The sequence below is a fragment of the Parus major genome, chromosome 2 (genome assembly GCF_001522545.3).
Source record: "Parus major isolate Abel chromosome 2, Parus_major1.1, whole genome shotgun sequence".
Classification (NCBI taxonomy): domain Eukaryota; kingdom Metazoa; phylum Chordata; class Aves; order Passeriformes; family Paridae; genus Parus; species Parus major.
Window position 1 is genome coordinate 48,921,764 of NC_031769.1, and position 22,824 is coordinate 48,944,587.

The 22,824-nt window shown below is 42.3% G+C and overlaps 1 protein-coding gene and 1 long non-coding RNA gene across 2 annotated transcripts; one reads left to right on the top strand and one right to left on the bottom strand.

Moving 5' to 3' along the window:
• Positions 1 to 59: 59 nt before the first annotated feature.
• On the top strand, positions 60 to 12,673 carry PDIA4 (protein disulfide isomerase family A member 4). The gene is made up of 10 exons (XM_015618982.3): positions 60 to 217; positions 5,420 to 5,600; positions 7,251 to 7,456; positions 8,120 to 8,258; positions 8,732 to 8,937; positions 9,481 to 9,639; positions 10,543 to 10,694; positions 11,055 to 11,211; positions 11,306 to 11,539; positions 11,977 to 12,673. The coding sequence occupies exons 1-10, from the start codon at positions 115 to 117 to the stop codon at positions 12,390 to 12,392; spliced, it is 1,953 nt and encodes a 650-aa protein (XP_015474468.1). The 5' UTR covers positions 60 to 114; the 3' UTR covers positions 12,393 to 12,673.
• Positions 12,674 to 20,427: 7,754 nt separating this feature from the next.
• Positions 20,428 to 22,304, bottom strand: LOC117243889. The gene is made up of 2 exons (XR_004495875.1): positions 21,854 to 22,304; positions 20,428 to 21,745 (listed from the first exon to the last, which is right to left on the bottom strand). It is a non-coding gene; the product is annotated as an uncharacterized LOC117243889 (long non-coding RNA).
• Between the last annotated feature and the right edge of the window lie 520 nt (positions 22,305 to 22,824).

The following is a 22,824-nucleotide window of genomic DNA, read 5'->3' on the forward strand; positions in this document are numbered from 1 at the left end:
CGTGTTGGGGCGGCAGCCAATCAGCGGGCGCGGCGTGCCGTGTTGGGCGGGGCGGGCGGCGGGAGCCCAGCGTCGGGAGCGGACGGGCCGGACCAGGCCGGGAGCGGCGGCGGCATGAGGATGCGGGGACTGTGGGTGCTGGTGCTGCTGCTGGGGCTGGCTCAGATCGCCCTCCTGGCGCGGGGCGCGGCGGCACAGGAGGAGGATGGCGAAGGAGGTGAGCGCGGGTAGGGGCCGGGCCGGTAGCGCATGCTGGGTCCCGCCGAGGGAGGCGGTGGCGCGGCCCCGGCGCCGGGCGCTGCGAGGAGCCCGGGCTGGCGGGGCGCCGCTGGGGCTGGGGTGCTCCTCGCAGGCCTCTGTGCAGGGCGCTGAGGTCTGCGAGCAGCTTGTCCCGGCGCTGCTCGTCTGTCCTGCGCCGTGGGGCGGCTCTGCCTCGCCTCTCCCAGGCACGGAGATAACAGCTCGCTAACAATTGGCCGTGTTGGGAATCCCTGGCTTTTAAATCTCCAGGGAATTTGCGATTTCTTTATTCCCACTCAAACAGGTCATATTGCGATTTCATTATCTGCAGAGGGACTCTTCATCAGGAACTGTGGTGATAAAATGAGGTATAGTGGGTGCAGATTGAAAAAGGAGAAATTTAGGTTCGATATGAGGGAGAAATGCTTTACTCTGAGGGTGGAGAGACACTGGAACAGGTTGCCCGGAGAGGTTGTGGATATCTCAATCCCGGTAGGGTTTGACCACCAAGGACTAGCCTAGTGGGAGGTGTCCCTTCCCATGGCTGGGGACTAGGGACTGAGATCTTTAAGGTCTTGTCCAACCCTTAGCATTCTGTGATTCTGTGACTGAGCACTCTTTTCCTTACTCCTTTGTTCAGGGACCCTGTGCGTTCTTCGTGTTTCAAACTGATTTTTATTTTTTTTCCGCGCACAGAAGGAAGGCCTATTGTTACCGTCTTGGTGTTTCTTCCTACTGTCTTTGAATTTTACTGACGTGTGTCTCCTTTCCAAAATTAGCTGAAACAAAGCTACTCAGGCTTATTGAGTATAGTGCGTGTATGTAGGAGGCAGACATTTGAAGGTGTTTCTTTTTTTGGTTTTAAGTTTCTTTCATGTGGATTTTGGTAAATTATGCATCTTTCATATTTCCTACATGAACACTGCTGTATTTTAAGTGTTAGAGGGCTTTTAGAGTGACTGGATTATGGATGATCTTCTGAGCTCATGTCCTGCAACTTTTTGCTTGCCTAACAGGCACTAAAACTTGCAGAAGTGCATTTAAATCGTTTACCCTATTTGTGTGACTAACTGTATAGTCTGTAAGATAAGGGTGAAGATATGTTCTTAATGATATAGCAGCTGCAATAAGGAGATGGAAATACAGAACCTTCCTGTGGAGCACTTTTCTTCTGCTGTAAACTGTAATGCAATTATTGTGTCTCTTTCTCGGCTTTTAGCTGGAGTATGGTTATGGTTTCTTTGTAACATGTGACAAAGCCTAGTACTGATGTCCCCTGCCACCTTCAAAGGGTGAAGTAACACCTGTGATGTTACAGTGTTACCTGTGGCTGGCAGCAGTGGCTCAGCTTCTTGTGGGCCAGGCTCTCGACAGTATTTCCCATGCTTGCTGTGCTTCTCATTATAGGAGTTCTCGGGATCAAAGGTACACATTGATGGAAGTATCTCCTGCTGTGTGGAGCTGAACACTAATCCACTCCCCAACATGAATCGTTTTCCGGGTTCTATTGTGTGTCTTGAATTTGTATATAGATCATGAACTAGGCTTTACAAAGCCTTTGCCTCAAAAGTGCACATAGTTCAGGATTTCCATTTTTGCCCTTGGAATACAGATTTGGATGAGGTGGAATAAATTTACTTTGCAACAGGGAAGTAATCTTATGCACATTGATTGTTGGGGAGATTAAAAGTTCCGAGCAAACCCAGTTTGTTGCACTGCATAATTTGGGAAGTGAGGTTTGAGCAGGGCAGGGAGACAGGTATGCTGGAAGTGAGGTTAGCCTGGATCCTGACCACTACTCCCTTAGTATCCTGATGATAGTAATGATACTAATTTCCTGATGATGGGAATAGTATCCTGATGATGGGAAAGGAGGGATCATGTAGAGGATCCACCTCAGAAAAGATTGAGGGGGGCTGATATTACTGAAAATCTTTTGAATGCCCTAGCAACACATTATGAGTCCTGAGTTCTTGGTTTCTGATGACTGAGCTCATCCAGTTAGGGAACAGTGTGCTCCTCAAAATGAAACTTTCAGGCAGAATCCCAAAGTCATTGGTATCTGGATGCAGCTTTTTTTTGTCCAGGATCTGCTTTGTTTAAGAAAATGTTACTAGGCCATATTTCTGATAAATGCTGAGTGTTCAGTGAAGTTACTGTAAGAATTAATTTCACGGTAGTTGTCATCCTAACGAAGGCTTGCCAGCCAGAGTCATGTACTTCAAGTCTTAAAAAAGTGCCTTCTTGATCACATTTTTTGACTTGTGTAGTAAAGTGTTGAAATTTCTGGATTTTTTTTTTTTTTTCTTCTTCCCTGAGTAAAAGTGGTTTTTCCATATTTTACCATATGGCAGATTTTAGCCACAGTTGTCACAACTGTTGGTTTGTCCACTGGCTTTGCAAGTCTCTTTAAGAAATAAAGACACTTCAGTTTGGGGGCAGCTGTTTTATTTTCATGAGCTGATTTATGCAAGTATTTATTAGCTACTTCTGCCACTTCATGTGTCACAGTTACACTAATTTTCTTTAAATTGTAAATCTTCAATGCAGAGGAAAGTCTATTGGTTTTAATGGGGGGGGAAAAAAAGTCCTGCTTGCTTCTTCCATGGTTGGGTCCCTGAATCAGGTCTTTCAGTCCCAACAGTAAAGGGATGGTAGAGCTATGATAGCCCTAGGTGTTGGTGAAGCTGGAAGCTACAGAAAGTCAGTCTGCACTCTTAAGGACCAATATCTAAGTGTTGTTAACTTTTTCTTTAATGCACGCCCTCCTCAAGCCGCTAGGGAAAAGGTGGAGTTCTGCTGTCCCAGTGCTATTGTCCTGCCTCCATCTCCGGGGAGGAGAAGTGGGTGTGTGTAATGCCCATGACAATGTGTCACTGTCAGGGAAGTTTTACCTTCAAAGGCTGTACAGCCACTTGCTGTAGATACAAAATAATTTTGAAGATATAAAATTATTTCAGCAGGGATGGTGGATCTAATGGTTACATTTTCTACTGGTGCTGGATGCTTTTGCAATTTCTTGTTCTTGGTTTTCTAAAAAGTGGGTGCCACTGTAGGTGCTGTGGTCTTTGTCTCTCTTGAGTGTGGGTAGTGAGCAGGAACAAGGGTCACAACCTGGTGGATAATTTGAGGTGCAGGAGCAGAACCGGCTGGCTGGTTTTGCTCGCATTTCTTTGTGTCAGGAAAAATCATATCTTAAGCAATTTGCCAGGAATGCAATAGCCAGGCATTCAGGCACAGGCCAACCAGGAGCAGCCTGCAGTGAAACACAGCCCTCAGAGCTGCTGGGCACCCATGTAGGGCACAAGTTTTGCCTGCTGAAGCTCCCTGAAATCCAGCTGCTTCACCTGGGCGGTCCTGCAGGTATGTTAAGGCTAGATTCACTCAAGAGTGAGCAAGTGCTGCAACACAGGAGGCATTGTCTGCTTGCAAATAGTGCTTTTAGCTGCTTCAAAGATCAGGTGAAACACTAGTACTTGTTAAAGAAACCTAATCCAGCTGACTACTCTTGTGTGATAAATGATCTCCTGTGATCTCTCCCCTCATCAGAAGCTTTAGTATTTTTGTGTTACATGAAGACCCCATACTGTTTCCTGAGAGCATGTAGGCTTGTTTTTGTATACTTTCTACTAAAATAAAAACAGCTATTGCAATTAAATGGCATAATTTTATCCATGGTGAGGTTGTTCCTGTTGTCTGCTGTTGGTCTGAGAAAAGTGGGTTTTGTTTTGTTTGCTTTTTCATACCTGGACAGCACACATTTAACATTTTTAGCTTTCAAGTTCCTGATGAAATCAGAGTACTTTCAGAATACTGCTGCAATAACTCCTCTCAGCTTAGTCAAAAGCCTGTTAAATAGAAAATAATTTTGAACAAGAAACCTTAATCCTTTTTCCTGTTCTTTAGTTTTTTTTCCCATCCTTCTCCTGGGACTCCCACTGGTCGAAAGTGACTTAAGCTTCATTGTTTTACAGTTTTAATTTGGGATGAGATATTTTCATTACTTGTTCTGTAACTGAAATTCTTTTAAAGTCCTTCAGTAAGGTCTGGTTTCCTTGAAAGATAACATTTTTTAAAAAAAAAAAAAAAGTTTAAAAGAACATATGAAAGGTCAGATATTGAAAAAAACATCTCAAATTCCAAGCTAACAACGAATGAACCAGTAGAAATGTCCTAGCTTCAGCTTTCACATGCTAATTTTGCTTTGGTAATTTAACAAATCTGCTTTCTCTTTTAAAGGACTGTTCTAGACCAGTGTTATTGATCTTAAATCCAAGGCCTCCCTAAAAGTTCTTTGAAAGAAGAAGCTTTCACTGCTATATCTTTTATTTTTTTTTTTTTTTTTTTTTTTTTTTTAATTTTTAGAAGGATACCTGGCATTTGTCAGGTACATAAGTGTGGGTTTTCATGGGACTCCTGCAATCACTTACTTGATTTTACACTCAATGCAGTGTGGTGCTGATCCAGAGAAGAGCGATAGATGCTCCTATGAGTGGAGATTCCTCATTGAATACCAGACCTGAAACATTGCTGTGACTGAAAGCAAGAGTGACAGAGGCGGATGGAGCAGTCAGGAAAGAAGCACAGTTTTGAAGTGCTGCCTCCAAACCACCTTGACAGTAGAGAAATTGTAACATTTGGGTTTATAGCAAGTGTTGTCTGTTTATTAGACCTTCAGACAGGCAGCACATAGCTATTGTAGTGTTACAGGTCTTGTGAGTAGGGATATGAGGGAAGCACTGGGGACAGATAACACCTACTTTTTTGGTGTAAGACTAATTTTTTGAACTTCAAATTAGCTACACTTAAAGGACAGCTGTTCTGTTGCATGATGAAGGGGTTCTGTTTGAAGTTCAGGTATCATCTGTGTGTCCTTCTTGCCCAGCAAAACTTGTCTCACTGCCCACATTTCAATGAGATGTCCACCAAACCTTGGTGGCAACTGTTGCATAGATTTGTGTGCTTTAATTCTTCTTGTGTCCATTTTGTTAGTTCATCCTGAAATGTGAAATATCTGTTGATACTTTACTGAAATATATGTATATACTGAATATATATATATATTCATATATAATACATGCATATATTTTATATATATATATACACTGAAATATATATAACCAATATATAATGTTAAACTTGACACAATCTCATCTGTGTCATATTCTTACCTTTCCAGAATCTGTTATAAAAGAAGCTGATGATGATGGTGATGATGACGACGACGAAGAAGAAGATGATGAAGATGACGACGATTCTGTAGTTAAAGAAGAAAATGGTGTATTAGTCTTGAATGATGCAAACTTTGACACTTTCACTGCAGACAAGGACACTGTGCTGCTGGAGTTCTACGCACCATGGTGAGTTCATAGGAGTACCTCCTTGAGTGCAGCCTCAGAGGGCTTCTCTGCCAGGACAAGCTCCTAAAAAGCTTGGGTTGCCACCTTAAAGATAACAAAGGAGTAACTTGCCTGCAGGAGATGCCCTAGACTCTGCTTTTGTCCAGAAAAAGAGATGGTTCTGGTGGTGGAGAAGAACCTTTTTTCCCCTCCCTTGTACCATGCAATAATGACCCAGACATGGGTCATACTGAGGGATCCCCTGCCAAGGGGAGCACAAGCCTGATTCTATCCTTTTACAGTTTTATGCCTGTCAGAGAACAGAAATGGTCCCAGTGAGGCCCAGAAAAGTCATACAGTGTGGTCTTGCAGCCTGCTATCATCCTGTGCCCGTGCTGGACCACTGAGAACGTGTGTACTTGCTCATCTAGATGGAGTAATGAAGGGTTCCCTAGCAGGGGAATTGCCAGAAGGTTTTCCTTTCCAAATTCACATTTCTCTCCTTGCCAGAAGGGTTTGGTGTGGTTAGGGATGTAGCTTGTTTGTATTATCAATTTAAGCAGTGCCTCATACATCTCCCTAATGGTGGCAGTTCTGCTGGCATCCCAGGGTATACAGCACCACTGGTCTGCTCCAGGGAGCTACAATGGACTTACCTGCATATAACCAAGACAAAGGATTTAGGCCAGGATGTGTCTTCTCTTGGATTCTTCCAGATTAGGGGTAGTAGAGGGGGAAAACAAGAGTAGAAGATATTTTCAGTAGAGTTGCTGAGTTAGTGTTGCAGCCAGAACCTCTTTTCCTTTGTGGTTCAGTGATACAAAAATGGCTTACTCATTGGTCCTTCTCCAGCCTTTGCATAGACGGGGAATATGATCTTGCTTGAGGTGGAGTTCCATTTTAACTTGTGCCATTCTTGTCACAGAGAATCTCATCCCTGCTTGGCTGTAGGCACTAATTCTGCAGCTGTAGTTTGCCTACATGGAAACTAAACATGAAGTTTAATTTATGTAAGCAGAAGGATGTGTGTCATCATAGACTAAACACCTCTCCTATTTTTCTACTCCCCCTCCTGCCAGCTGAGAGGCTGAGGAGCACAGCCTGCCACACACTTCTTTCTGTTTTCCTACATTTTCCTGGTTTCATCTTTAGTTTGTCAGGCTATATTTAGCATTTCTTATGCTAGTATCCTTCGTTATGCCTGCTTTTGCAGCAGGAGCCTCTGTTCTTCCTGGAGAGTTGTGATGTGACCAGAGAGGGAGCAGATGTTGTGTTACCATGGTGTGTGGGAGATTTCATTAGGCCAGCTTAACTGCTGGTTTATTTTCTCTTTAGTTCTATTTAGGGTGCTAGGGAAAGAAGATGAACCTAAGGGAGAAGCTGAAGTTGAATTAAGACCGTATTTGTGGGGGAAGGAAGGAAGGAAGTAGGAGTAAGGAGCAATAAACCTTGTAATACAAAGTTTACAACTTTGTTGTAAAAGCGGTTGTTGAATTTTTTTACAGTGCTTTTATATGGCAATACATTCCACAATGAATGAAAATTAATGGAAAAAAATGTTTTTGATATGAACAGTACATTAGCTACAGTTGCTCTCTACCTCTCTGTGATGCAAACATGTAGCAGGACAAACATGAGCACCTCTGTACCTACTTGTGTCTTCTCTGACAGGTGCGGGCACTGCAAGCAGTTTGCTCCTGAGTATGAAAAGATAGCCAAAACTCTGAAGGAAAATGACCCTCCTATTCCTGTAGCCAAAATAGATGCTACTGCAGCCACTTCACTGTCAAGTCGTTTCGATGTCAGTGGCTACCCAACCATCAAAATTCTGAAAAAAGGCCAAGCTGTTGACTATGATGGGTCTCGGACGGAAGACGGTAAGCACCAGTCCTTTGCAGTTCTCTGTAAGAAAGCAGAGTAGCATATGGCCTTGTTAATTTGTGGCCGTTTTGAAGGACTCTGATCTCAACTTATTAATAAGCCAAGTAATATTATGAATATATAATATGTATTATGAATGCTGAAATGTCCCCTGTTTTCTCAACGGGCTGCATGCTAGAGGACAATTTTGTGGGTAGTGGGTAGTGCTGTTACTGACAGAAGGTTTCTAGAAATATGACTTGACTAGAAGAGGAGGCAGTCTCATTTTTGAAAGGATCAAAAATTCTGAAGGATCAGACAATAAACATTTGATCTGTATATTGACTGTGTAGAAACCCACTTTTGCTTAATTAATATGCTCATCTCCAGCTAGAGGGGGAAAAACTACCTTTCCTGGCTGTTTTGAGATGAAAATTCAGTGCTGTAAAATACAGATCTGTGCCCTGCTCTATGGGGTGAAGAGAAGACCTTCTTGGCAATGCCAACAAGGAAATAAGGCATTAAGAAACTTGATTAAGAAAGTGTTCTCATGTAAGCTTGATGTGTTAGCATTGGTCCTACACCGTGCTTGCCACTCTGATTTCAAATTCTTGCATTTGACATGCTACTGATATGATAAAATGCATGCTTGCTAATTGGGTTATTGAACTGTATTTCAGCTATTGTGGCCAAAGTCAAGGAGGTTTCTGACCCCAACTGGACCCCTCCACCCGAAGCTACTCTGGTATTGACCCAGGATAATTTTGACGAAGTTGTGAATGATGCTGACATAATCCTGGTGGAGTTCTATGCTCCATGGTAAGCAAGAAGGCAGTCACCTGTGTTGCTATGCCTCTTTACACACCTTTGCCTCATGCAAATGTGTGTAGCTGTGGTGTACCTCAGTTCCAATCTGCACCTAGGAACACGCTGCAAATCACTTGCAGACTAGACTGGATCAATGTCTCAGCAAGGGGTGGTGTCCAAATCTTCACTGGAGATTCACAATATTTACTAGTTTGGGAACACAGTGAGATACTGAAAACCAAAGAGAATTGGTCCTTAGTTCAAAAATGGCCTCTAAAAATGAAGCCTGCCTATAGTAGTGTGAGGCCAGGCACAGGGGCCAGCTTCAGGTTGCAGAGATACGTCTTCCTAGGCTGAAGTGTCCTCTGTGGATTCAATGATCCCATTTCTGCATTCTGGAAGACTTAACTCTTCCACTTCAGAGGTAGAAGGTACCTGTCAGGCTTAATAGCTTGTAAAAAGTGCCCTCTGCTCTCCTTCCCTAGGTGTGGACACTGCAAGAGGCTTGCTCCAGAGTACGAGAAGGCTGCCAAGGAGCTCAGCAAGCGCACACCTCCCATTCCCCTGGCTAAAGTTGATGCCACAGCTGAAACCGAGCTGGCCAAGAAGTTTGATGTTACTGGCTACCCAACTCTCAAAATCTTCCGCAAGGGCAAGCCTTATGACTACAGTGGTCCACGGGAAAAATATGGTACTGCAACTTAAGCTTTTTCTTGTTTTCTGAGGGCATCTTTTGGTGGCAGCATCAGCTCCTTTCAATATCAAGTAGGTTAAATACACATGGTGAAGCTGTGGCAGTATGAGTAAATGGGCAGTTTTTAATTGTACTGGAATGCACCTTGAGGGCTGGCAAAATACTCACTATTAAGTTTTAATAAGAGGGAGGACTTAAGACTGTTCAGGTAGCACTTTGGCTCATAACAGGTTCAGGAGACAGTGAAGGGTCTGGAAATTCAGAAAGGAGCATTGCTTACAAGATCAACTGATATCTATGGATTGTGTGCTTGGTCACCTCTTCTGAAACCAACCTGAAAGGGAATGTTCAGAGCTGCAGCTTTAAAAACTTGGACTGAGGTCTTGCTGATTTGGTCTTTAGGTTGTTGTGGGAGGGCTGCACAGGAGGAAAGGTGTCCATGGGAGATGTGATATTATACAATGTTGTAGATGGAATTCCCAAATCTTGCAGTTCAATAAATGTTCTAAGCAACTTTTTGGGGGCGGGTTTGTCTCACAGGTATTGTCGACTACATGATTGAACAGGCTGGTCCTCCATCCAAACAGATTCAGGCTACCAAGCAGGTACAAGAATTTCTGAGGGATGGGGATGATGTCATCATCATTGGCATTTTTAGTGGAGAGAATGACAAAGCCTATCAGCTCTATCAGGAAGCAGGTAAAGAATGTTTTCAAATATTAATGAAATATATGTTTTGTTTGGATTCTGCCTGGGACTTTGGGGATGGAGAGATCATTTATTTCTTCTCCTAGTTGAGTAGGGAAGTTTGGAGAGAAGAAGTAGGAGGAAGGGTGATCTTATACTCAAAAAATAAGTTCACACCAGATTTTGAGGCTGTAACTAAAGTGTCAGCAGAATATAGCTCTGCTTGGTAATTGTGTCCCTAAAAACACATGCACTAGAGAGGAGGGAAAATGCCATCCTGAGGAACAAACCACAATTTCTTGGCTTGAAGTCTAGATATGTTTGCTGTCTCTTATTCTAGTTTCATAACTGGCAGTCCACAGTCAGTCTTCACCAGACTCATTTGGGATGAGAGGCCCAGAGAAACAATCATCATCCACTTCTGTATCAGTTTATTTAGACTGTTCCTGGCAACTAGTCTATGTCTAATTCTGGGGCTGCTGTCATAGTTGGATTAGGATTATTAGGTGATTTGTTTGCCTCAGCATGGCAAGATACAGAACTGTTTCTCAGGCTGCCCCAAAGCAAATAGTTTGGCTAGCTGACCTGTTTGGGGGGAAGCCAAGAGGTAGGAGATTGATAAAAGAATAACTGTTTTGCTGTATATGTTTTGGGAGCTGTTCAAGGTGTTTGAGTGTGTAGAACAACTCTTGAAGTGGATGGGTTGTTGAACAGCATTTAAATAGTGCTACTGGAATTATATGTATATTCACATGCTATTCACCCCTGGATGGGAACTGTTGTCTAAGACTGGATTGTTCTGCATCACTTTGAGCACAGGAAGAGAGTTTCCTTGCAGTTGTAATATCAAGATCTGTTACAGGCTGTCAATTCATTTCTAATGACTTTTCCTTTGCCCATACCTTAATTTTTCAGCTAATGGTTTGAGAGAAGATTATAAATTCCATCACACCTTCAGCAACGAGATTGCAAAACAATTGAAAGCATCTCCAGGAAAACTGGTTGTCATGCAGCCAGAAAAATTTCAGTCAAAGCATGAGCCCAAGATGCATGTTCTGAATCTTAAAGTAAGTAGATGGTCCAGAGGTAAAAGGTTTCTGTGTGGGACTGAAGTTTCTCTAATTATGATCAGATGGCATCTTCCTGTTGGAAGTACTGCCACTAGATATTTGAGTCAACCTGTTTGTCCTCTGAAACTATATTGCTTTGTGCAATATGAAATTAGTCCAGTTGTTATGTTTTCATTGCAATATTCATTACAATATTTAGTGCTCAAAAACTTAAGAATGTGGTGACAGCCTTGTTTTTATGTTGTGCCCTTCCCTCTTTTGTATTCGTGTGTGTACCAATGTTGTTTTTTTAGTAGTGTGTTGCAAAAATGCCACTTAAATCCATTTGCTTGAATTTTTTTCATGATTTCTTTACAGGACTCCACAGATGGATCTGAGATTAAAGAGCATGTGCTAAAACATGCTTTGCCTCTAGTTGGTCATCGCAAGCCTTCTAACGATGCCAAGAGATACTCCAAGCGTCCCCTAGTGGTTGTCTACTATTCTGTGGACTTCAGTTTCGACTACCGTGTTGGTAGGTTTGCTACAATTACCCTTCCTCCACTTGGAGAGGAAGCAGGCACTAAATAACTAGAAATTACCAATTCTGTGCTGTTCTGGTTTTTCAGCTACCCAGTACTGGAGAAGCAAAGTCCTGGAAGTGGCTAAAGACTTCCCTGAATATGTGTTTGCTGTTTCTGATGAGGAAGATTATTCTTCCGAAATAAAAGACTTGGGCCTGCTTGAGAGTGGAGAGGATGTCAATGCTGCCATTCTGGATGAAGGTGGCAAGAAGTATGCCATGGAGCCAGAAGAGTTTGACTCTGATGTACTCAGACAGTTTGTGCTGGCATTCAAAAAAGGTACGGTTTCTAAAATAGGGATTTGTTAAGCCATATTGTTTACCCTTCCAAGAGTTCTTTCCTGGGGCAATGGCTCCAGTAGGCAGAGTCTGTTTTACAAGCCTAAAATGTTCCTGTGGCTTTAAAGAGTGAGCTGGTCATTCATATTTGGGGACTACTATATTAAATCATGGTTTAGTACTTTGTGGATGGACAGCTGTAAAAGGAGGAGAAGGGTTCTAGGGAATTGCAAAACAAACTGTTGCCCATATTTCATGAGGTTATTGGGCCAAAAGGTCACCAGTTAACTAGCCTGTGTTTCATGCTGAGGCAAGTTCATTTACTGGTGCAGTGATATTTCCCTGGCAGGAGGATGTACTTCTGCCCTTTCTTAGGGGAGATTGTAAAGGCTGCTCTTACCACATTCTAACAGTGTTGTGTGTTTTGCTTCCTTCTAGGAAAACTGAAGCCAATTGTGAAGTCCCAACCAGTGCCAAAAAATAACAAAGGGCCTGTGAAAGTGGTAGTGGGTAAAACTTTTGATACCATAGTGATGGATCCAAAGAATGATGTTCTCATAGAGTTCTATGCCCCATGGTGTGGACACTGCAAGAAACTAGAACCAGTGTATAATGAGCTAGGTAAAAAATACAAGAATGAGAAAAATCTGATTATAGCCAAGATGGATGCTACTGCCAACGACGTGACGAATGACCACTACAAAGTAGAGGGATTCCCCACCATCTACTTTGCTCCGAAGGACAAGAAGAACAACCCTATTAAATTTGAAGGCGGGGACAGAGATTTAGAGCATTTGAGCAAATTTATAGAGGAGCATGCAACAAAACTCTCCAGAACAAAAGAAGAGCTTTAGATAAGATGAGGGTGGAGAACAAAAATTGTTTGTACAATGTAGTTAAAATCAAGTTACTGACAAAACTTTGTGAGAGAAGAATTAAGCAGTTTTGAGCAGAGATTCTTGAGCAGTAAAGCAATTGCAGTATCTTTTTTTTTTTTTTTTTTTTTTTATATGGCAGATGAGTTTTTTTCTGGACACTGAACTTAATACTCTAATATGAATGTCTTATGTTAGTTACGGTTTTGATCTTTGGAGAAAAATACATCCTTTATTTTTTGTGACTATCTTGAGCTTTATTCTTTGACTCCAATGCAGCTGTTTTTAAGTTAAAAGATACTACCAAAAAGAGAGAAGCAGATCCCTCAAACAAATGGATTTCTCTTATTTGTTGTTATGGTTACTGGGGGGAGCAGTCTTTTCAGCTAATCTTTTGTGTTATGTTTCTGTGTACCTATTCATGTGACTCCATCACTGTATTCATAGCTGAGGATAAGAATGGAGGTTTTCTAAAGTGTGGATGAACTATTTGGTCCTACTGAGATAAGACACAGGGACTTGCTAACTAAATATGCTGTAGACCTGTTTTAGCTTTGTGCCTCTCTGTAGAGGGGGTGATACTAAAATAGCAAGTTTTTCTAAAGTACCTCTCTTTACCAGTCCTTACTGACCCATTTACATCTTAGTCTTCCTAAATATGTTTTGGAGTAACTGGAGTATGGCAGAAAAAGAGCATCTAGTGGGTGGTAATGCTGGGATTCTGGTGTCAGATCTGTGTGTTACTGTCTCATTTCCTTTTGCAGAGAAGAAAGTTTGCTAGTGATTCTTCTTTGGATAAGCAGACTGAGACCTTCTAATGGCCTTTATTCCTCTAGCAGGTATTGCAGGCACAAAGAATAATCACACCCTCTCTGTGTTCCCCTTGGGAATATATGCATTTAAAAATAGGTTTTTATCTTGTATGGCCCAGTTTAGATATGTCCATAAATTTATGGGCCATGTTGAGGTTGCAGACTTAGGTGCTATGGAAGCACTGTCTGTCTCCTCTCAGAGCTGTGATGCTGTGGTGTGTGGGACTTGAGTGTCCCTGAGGCAGTTTTGATTCACATCTCATTTTACAGGTAGTTTTTCCCTTACTGTTTTCTGTCTTGCAAAATATCACCAGTCTTCCCTCAGTAATTGCTTGTTGCATTAGTTTTTAGATTTTGGAGGGTATGCAAATCTAAAACCATTACTTTTTTTTTTTTTTTTTTTTTTTTTTTTTTTTTTTTCCTGGGGAGCATTCTTCTGTGTAGCAAGGATAAACCCATGTCCAGGAGGTGGCTGTTCAGGTAGAGTCTGAGGACACAAAAGGGACTGCAAGGGGCTTTCCTACTGCACCTGGCATCCCTATTGAAGGGATGTTCTTCCCTTCTGCCTTAACAGGGGATTGTCCCCCACTGTTAACAACCCACACAGCAAAGCATAACTATGAAATTATTTTTGCAGAGGTGTATGGGACTGCATGAAGGCTTTCCCCTAAGTAATGGTTTAGCCAAAGATAGTGAACAAAGCTCACCAGCAGATTGAGTGAGAGGAACAGTATCAAATCTGGGAGTGCTGGGGAGGGCCTGAATGCTGTTCAGCTCCTGTTGTTTATCAGCAAAAGCTGGGAAATGCTAAACATTAGCATTTGTGTTAAATAAGCATATTAACATTAACAGTAGTGCTTATTAAGCATAAGAAAAAGTGTTAAAGTAGTGTCATCATTTATCTCAGGCCCTACCATTTTCCATTTCCTCCTTTCAGATTAGAGGTTTGGTTTTTTTTTTTCCTGTTGTCCTTAAGTGGACAGATGCCTGTTAAGCTTAGACAGTATTTCATCTACAAGGCTCTTACCAGGTAAAGTGCATTATCTTCCCATCTACTGTCATTTCTGTTTGAAGCTCTTCTGTAGAGCTTTCAAAAGCTATAATCTATTCTAAATGTGTTGTGCAGGCAACAGGAGCGAGATCAGACTTTGCTGAGCACCAGAGGTGATTTTTTTCAGCTTTAGAGAATATACATACAAGCCAAGTAACAAGTTCTGTCCTATCTGTCAGTATTAACAATTCAGTTCTTCAAAGAAGTAGGCACAGGCTTTTTTAATCAGTTCTTAAAACATAGTTCAGGTTCTATGCCAAAGCAAATACCTCACATAATGCTATGGGGAGCTAAATTGCTCCTTGTTAGTTGTTGCAGACTCAAAGGGTTTTATTCCAAAACAGCTGCTGTCTAACAGGGGGATATGGATAAGTACAGCACATGTAGAAGGGAGGGTGAAGAGTCCCTTATTGGCGGTGATGGACTACAGTCAGGACTGAAGCACCATTCTCCTTGGGACAGTAAGGGTTAAAGTTGAGCATGAGCATTTCTCACCTCTCTCTGACAGATGATAAATTATTAACATTGTCATTGCCAATGCTGCACTGTTTCTATATACTGCTTCCTCTCAGTAGGAGCCAACACCTCTGGGTTGAAACCTCTATAGCCTCCAGGGCTGTGGCAATAAAAGACACAAGGCCCAGGGGAGTGTCCTAGATGAGCTTGCTCTGTGCTCCTGCCATCTCTCTCTTCTGTGCCTTCACAGGTGGAGGCAGCCTGGTACATAAACAGGTACTTCAGTACCCTACTGAAACACCTGACTCTTGTTTAGGAGCAGTGCTTAAGTCAGAGCTGAATAAGGAATAGGAATACAGTAACTGTAGTTTATTATATAAACTCCTTATAGTTTCTTGACAACAGTGAGCTGCAAGAGCAGGCAGTGTTACCCCAAATAGGTTACATGTTTAGGTAATGAGCAGTAGAGGGAATGAGGGTTTGTTCCATCCTTACACTGGTGTTGCCTGACCACATTTCCTGTGAGTCCTTGGCTATGCCACTCACCTTGTCAGCTGCATGTCATAATAAATGCATTTATAACTTCCAGCAAGATGAGGATACTGTTGTCTCTAAGCTTTGGGCAGAGTCATAGTGGAAAGCTAATTGCTTTGCTTAGTTCAAGTATCCTATCCTGTGCTGTGTGCACTATCATCATCGCATGAACCCTCTGTGAAACTCACCGAGGTGGATACATCAGGATGTATCTCTGTACAGAAAGTGATACTAATGTGATTGATGTATTCTAAGGAGAACAGGTCATATAATCTTTTGGAATTTGTTAAGAGTTACCTAAATGCTGCTGGTTAGCCTTGGTATTCCCATCTTACAGAAGGAAAAAAAAAATGCACAGTACAAGAGAATAAGGGAGCTCCCCTCACTTGCTCTTAGCCATAGCTGCATGAGCATATGGCATAATTTCTGATTATGGTTCCAGGTGGAATCGATCCTGCAGTTTATGCCTCAGCACAGGACTGATATGTGTAATAATGAAAGTCCATGGAGCCTGGCCTGGTGCATCTCCCACACATGAATCCTCTCGAAAACAAACTTCTTTCTGTAAACTGTAGTACATCTTGAAGTAGTAAGACTTGGGACTTCTTTGGGGTCACCTCCTTTCTCTGAAGGGTTAAGAATTAAGGTACTGATACAGATGATACTTCTTCAGGAATGAGTTTATCTATACTGTCTCAGTATAGATATACTGTGACAATAAATACTGGCCTGGGATCTTGATACTGCATTAAGTGATAGGTTTGGGGTTTTTGTACTGAAGAGATTTAGCAGTAGAGAGTTTGCAATCAAGGTTGTTACCTGGTTCCTACTCTCAGCAATTTTGTATAGCCAAACTACTAATTATGATAGTGCCTGGATGTGGCCCAGGATTTGGCTGGTGGCAAGCAAGAAAGGCACTGCAGAGCTGGCGCCACAAAGTTTTATCTGCCCTCTTGTACGTGAGGGTATGTGCTGAGAAAACAGGCTTCTGGAAAGTAGAACATGAATAAATGATACAGGTTAAAGGCTTCTCAGGAAGTAGCATTTACTATAGTGATCAGACTCCTGTCCTTTTTTTGCAACTGCAAACTGTTCATGCTCCAAAAGGCCTGTTACTGACAGGTCTTTTACCTTTACTGGCTAGAAGTCTGAGTGTTGCAGTCTGTATGCTCAGCCCTTGATGTGGGCAGCAAGTTAAGCCCTCTGCAAACTGTGTAGTTTGCTTAGTCAAACTGGTATAGAACCTTGTATTTGTTATGCAACTTGGCTTTGGTTTGCTGTGTGTGCTTGAGTTGCAGAACTCCCTTTGTCAATGCAGATCAGGCATCTATGAGCAACCCTAGAAAAACTGAATGTGGTAGCATCTTGGATCAGTTGCCAGGCATTTCTAAGACTTCAGCACAGTTTGAAGTGTCACAGGAATTACTGCATGTCTCTGCAGTGCATTTGCCAGGGGAGGGCTCTCAGTTGCTGACTACAAAGGGCTCCCCTTCTTTTCCTGCCTGGACCCATGGTAGGTTGCTTGAAGCCATGCAACCATGGGCAGAAGAAATGTTCTTCCACCATGCACAGCTTGTCTTCATATCTGCCCAGAATCCCACTCACAAGTCAATGTTTTTTTCATCCTTGGAAGTTGCTCTGCACTTGAAGCCAGTTACTTTAAACAGAGCTCTGCCTGCTCTCATGGCACAGACTGATGTGTTAATGTTGGTGCTGGATTTTCTGTGTCAGGAGCAGCTGGTTTTATGTTTTAAGCCATTGTGCTGTAATTTGTCTGAACAAGTTCTATATGTACCATGAAAACTAAATTAGCATGTTTTTGTAGAGGCTAGATGAGGCTGCTTGGGTCTGGAAGGACATGACCACTCTCCAGTTTCATTTTTGTATCCAGAGAGAAAGGAATCTGCTCTGTGAACTGCTCCAAATCCTTTCATTAGAAAGGTAGAAGTTTCAGTTTCAGAAATGCTGTTCACATCTCAAGCTGTGTGTGACTTGGTTAACAGAAACATAAAGGAGATAAGCTATATTTAATCCAACCATGCAAATAAAACCCTTATCACAATCAGTAACCCAATCCTCTGAGGGATTTCTGCAGGCTGGGGTTTTGAACAACCAGTTGTTTCTTCATAATGAAAGCTGACACTTGACAGCCTGGCCTGCATTAATGCCCTTCTCCTTGCCTTTGTCTAAGTTATAGTGGCTTTCTTGAAATCTAGTATGTTTTGCCTTAAAATACGAGAGATTTGTTCTGCAATACAGCCTGGTAAAATACTGCTCAGAATGATAAAAGCAAAGTAAAAGAAAAATACAGCAGAAGGTGATCTCCGGGGAGGACAAAAGGTAAATTAGAAATTTCCCTTAAGATAGAGAAATCAAGGCTAGACAGGGCCATTTACTCAGCTAATCTCGTTGGTTTACATATCAGACCACAAGTTCTCAGCTGTTTGGTTTCCATATTCAGCCTAATAACTTGCATTTAACCTATGGGCCTGTTCCAAATAAAGTATGCAACACAGACAAAAGTCCACAGCTCTGCTGAGTGCTCCTGCTGCACTAACACTGGTTTCTGAACCACATAATGCATTCAGGAAATGGGATATGCCACTAGAAATTGGTACTACTGCTTTGAGTAAGGAAGGCAGCTTTGGGTGCACTTGTCATGTGAAGTATTTTGTATGTAACTTTTGCTGGTGCCTTTGGACACTGGTCTTCAGTGATGTATTTTCATGTGGGGGTTGGCTTTTCTTTTGTGATTTTGAGTTGGTTTTCGTCATTTTCAGTCTCACAGTAACTACTAAAAGATAGCAAGTAAAATTCCACTAGTTGAATTAAGCTGTAGCTTTTCCCAGACAGCAGATTTTCACAGAGGGGATAGTGACAAGAGGGTTGAGCTTCATTCAAGCTCCTTTTCCTGAGCCTGAAGGAGCAGTAATAGATCACCTGACTTCAGCAGGTGCAAAACAAGAAAGCTGTTTACTGGTGTACTAATGAGTCCATGGAAATGTAAGTGGCCTTACTATAATATGCCTGCCTCTTTATTTTTCTCAGAGATCACCCTTAATGTTCAATTTGGACAAACCAGCCAATCTTTAAATAGAAAAATCACATTTTAAATAAAAAAAAAAAAGGGTCACAGTGGGCTTTGGTTTTTTTCATTCTTTCACTTCCAAAGTGCACCATGAGTGTTAATGATCTCCTTGAAGCATGTTGTTTGCCATGGCTACACAGCAGTGGGTATAAGGCCTAGTGCTTGCTCATCCAGGAGAATGTCCAAAGGAGCTGGTAAGGATCAAAAAGTCCTTTTATCACAGTGCTGTGGTAACAGCTTCAGTGGTAGGATAAAATCAGCGTTTGTTTGGAGTTATTTTTCTAACAATGCAGCTGGTTTTGCTGAGAATTACAGGAATGGTCAAAGTTCATTGTCACAAGACATCCAGTACTTGAACACTTCAGCCTGAAGAGGAACTGTGGATATATAAGGAGCAATTCATCCTCTTGTTTATGAAGCACTGCACTTTGAAAGGCTAGACCTAAGTCACTGGTGGGAAACATACTGCTTGGAATGGAAAGAGGAAATTAGGACAATGTAAAGATTACTAGACATGTAAATTAATCACAGGCAGTACCAGGCAATACAGCAAATTATGTGTATTTACCACTAGCAAATACAGATCAATAACTATATGAGAGCAAAAAAACCATGAGAAAACATTTAGCCTGAGGCATGCATCAGCTCAGATATAAAATAAGAACTGTACAAAAATGTTCTACTGAGAATTGTAGGTCTTGGGATACTGTTTGGAGGGGAAAAAATAACATTGCCTCAAAACTCTTTTGGTTTGAAACATTTTTTGCTTTCATCTGGTGACTGGCTGAAATCAATAACCAATTTAAACCATGCACTTTAATAGTGATAAAATAATGAATGAACATTTTCTGACTCAACAGAGTCTAACAGCAAAATTTAGTTTCTTCAGGTACTTTGACTTCAGAGAATATCAAATGCATTCATAAGTATCTTGCTGCACTTGTTTGTTTGCCACAAGAAAGGAGTGGTTATGTGGTTCTCTGCTGTCTATGACATTTCCTTTTTCCAAGGTGAGTTTTTCTTCCTTCTACTAAATTGATAGCGTTAATATTCCAGAATAAGCAAGATCCATCCAGCACTGTGGATGCAACAATGTTTTCCTCATCCCAAGCCATGATTTATTCATTCTAGTAAAAGATTCAGTATCAAAAATTTAGGTGCCTGGCACCTGCACTGGAATGTAAAGCCTGAAGCTTGATATCTGGGATGCACCTGCAGGGTAGAAGTCTGCCTGCAGGGAGAGAATCAGACAAGATCCAAAACAAACAGGGCGGTGAGTAAAGCCCAATGAAACTCCAGCCAGCAGAAAAGGGCCTGAAAGCCATCCCTTTTTCAGACTTAAACACAGTGAGGACCATCTTGAGGTCACAGAACTCTGCTTGCAGTCTGTTGTGATTATCAGGATAAAACTCCCTCTTGGAAAGCAGGTGCCTGACATGCCCCATCAAAGAATTTATCTTTGAGCGGCAGGTGTGACCCTCCACGCTTTTACAACAGTGGTTAGACCTTCTGCCTAAGGCTAAGGTGATGCCTCTCTTCCTAAAAATCCTCAGCTGTGCATCTTTTCAGACAATGCTTTAGCTCTCTACCCATCAGACAGCTAGCCTGTCCCTTCTGCCGCCTCTGTTCTGCTTCACCTCTCTGAGCAGGTGTAGTTCTGAAGATGAGGTTCCTATGCTATTTCTCAAAAATACTTGGAAACACTTTCGATTGTGCTAAGTGGTATGTATTTATAAATATACATGTAACCAGTTCTATCTCTGTGGGACACCTCTGTTCAGAGCACCCTGCTGTGCTTCTGGCATGCCACCAGGTTAATCTAAATTAGCCAGGTTATCTTTGCAGTTTTGGAGGCTGCAAGCAGCGCCTGGCAAGCTGAACCAGCAAGAATTTGGCTGGAAGTGTGGATATTCCAATACCATGCACTATTACACTTATTTATAAGACAGTTTGTTCGGGTTTTTTTTTTTGGGGGGGGTGGTTTTTGTTTGCGTGTGCTTTTCCTTGCACTAAAAGTGAGAGCCTGGTGATGGCGATGAACAAATGCTGCGGGAGGGTCTGCTCAGGGTGCAAAAGACTAGTCAAGTGCAGTAGTGGGAAGGGGGGAAAGAGAGAACGAGGAGATCAATCTGTAACTGACTGTGAACAATCAATTGAGATACCCCACTACCTTCGGACCAGCCGAAAAACACGCTTTACCCTATGAGTATTTATACCTCCCCTAGAATCACATCTTCCCGGTTATGGCTAGCCCTGAAACTGCTGGCTTCGCTTCCTGCTGCCCTGGAATTTGGGTTCCTATCTTCTGACAGCGGGATGAAAGCCACTGTTGCAAAGACAAGCCTTTAAGCACGGGAAAAAGCCTTTTCTTGCTGCTCGGAGGCCCCGGCGCCTTCTGGGAGAGCGGTATGGAAATCTCCAGTCCCGCCCCTGCTCCCAGCGCCGCCTCCCTCCGCCCTTCCCGGGCACCGGGGCCGCTCCCGAGAGCTTCCCCGGGAGCCTCCTGAGAGCTGGCTTTCGCCCCTCTACTTCTCTTTACTGCGTTTTCCGAAGAAAATCGAGCATCCAGTGTATAAATACAATTACTGCTCCTTTGCATCTCCCTCCTTGGGATTGTTTTTTCATGGCTTTAATCGGTAGAATGGCAAAACTAATGGAGGGGGGGAGGACCCTGATAGAGAGGAGCTCTGCAGTTTCCAACCGAGGAGTTTCAAAGAATGACCTGTGGACAAGCTTCAGTGATTTTATGTGTTTGTGCTTGGTGCCAATGCTGAAAATTTGTATGAGCTCACTGAGGAACTTAATGAGCACTAGAGGCAGCCCAAGGGGAGCAGTGGCAGCACATGTTTAGGATAAGATAGGAAATGAGAGCATCCCCACCTGCCAGAAGAAAGCTCAGCTGTGGAAAGGAACTTCATGTCTGGGAGTTTCTCTTCAGCCTATTTTGCAGCTTCTTCTGCGTGTAATGAATGCAGACATCAATAAGCACTGATTCATCTGATTTATTTTCTTTTGGCTCCTCCTTCCTCAAGAGGACTGCTTTTGTTATGGATTCATAGTCTCTTCTTCCTAGTGGAACCCTTACCCAGGCACAGTGGCATTCTCTCCTTATGTAATAACCAGAAGGAGCTGGTAGTTAACCTCTCTGATTGCTGCCTTTTTCCTTCCCCAAAGGCTTGTCATTACTGAAGGAAGTTAGATTTTCCTGAACTTGGAGGAATTCTTGGGTTTTCTCTCAAGGCCTGTGGGCTCTTGTCTCCATGGCTGTTGATGTAATTCTTCATTGGAAGTGTTTCCATAACTGACTTCGAGGAATGTTTTGCAGCTCAGTCTCTTTTCAAACTCTTGCAAGTTTCCTTGGTGCCAGCATACATGCTGGGGAAAATCTGGCCTGGTTAAATAATTAGCAGGAGAACAGAGTTTTATCCCCATAGTCCTGCTCTGCTGAGTGTATAGCAAAATGTAACAAGCCTGAGCTGCATGGAATTTTAATACTCACCACAGAAAAGACACAAGTATTTGGCTCTTGAGTTTCCAATGCATATGCAGGAAGAGATTATCTGTCTCTCACCCACTGCTCTGTTTCCATTATGTCTCCTTCTTAACCCTTCCCAGAGACATGGCATCAGGTGGTCTTTTCCTTCTGTGGCCTTGCAAACTGCCCCTAAAATTGCTACAGCCTGACCCACTGGGGAGGAGCCCCAGTGAGAGTGGTGAAATAGGTTGTGAAAAAAACCTGGTGGCTCCCTTGGATCTGTGGTGACATGTGATTATGAAACCTGAGGTAGGTAAAGCTGCCTGAAACAGGAAGGAAACTCATTACTCTGTCGCAAAGACTGCTCTCAGAAGGGTTCTGTGTCGCATAAAAAAATCAGCTAGATGACCTGTCTCAACAGCAGTAAAACCTGAAATACAGAATATGTAAAAGCAGAGAGAAATCCTCCAAGGGCTGCACTTGCTGTATTTTACGTGGAATCATATGGTGTTTCTTGCACTTTCTCCTGAATGTTCATTTTTTGTAATGCTGAAGATAGCCATCTGTAAAGAGGAGAAGTAGTGACAGGGTTGGGATTAACAAAGGATTGGTGTTTAAATGTTTGGGTGGATTGCCAATAGCAATATTTTTAGGGGTTTTTTTTCAGTTTTATTGTTGGGGTTTTTTTAAGCAGGAATAGCAGCATTGTTAGTTATCCGAAACCTCTTTACTTTAATTTTCATGATGCTCTTTATGCTCTTTACCTTCTATTTTCAAAGCATGGGTGACAATTAAATATGGTCACAGATGATCACTAAGATGTTAAGTTCCTGCAATTTGATATCAATTTGTTCTTTCTTTTTTGTATTTTTTATTCTTTCTATTTTTTCATTAGAAGGTCATGGACTCAGATTTTTATCTGGCCAGTTTTCTCTTTTGGAACCAATTACAGAAACACAAATAGGATCAGACTTGTGGCCTAGTCCTCCTGCTTA

Coding starts and splice junctions, on each gene's coding strand:
- PDIA4 (XM_015618982.3), top strand. CDS start 115: ATGAGGATGCGGGGACTGTGGGTGCTGGTGCTGCTGCTGGGGCTGGCT. Junction 5,601..7,250: donor CTGGAGTTCTACGCACCATG/GTGAGTTCATAG, acceptor CTTCTCTGACAG/GTGCGGGCACTGCAAGCAGT. Junction 8,938..9,480: donor TGGTCCACGGGAAAAATATG/GTACTGCAACTT, acceptor TTTGTCTCACAG/GTATTGTCGACTACATGATT.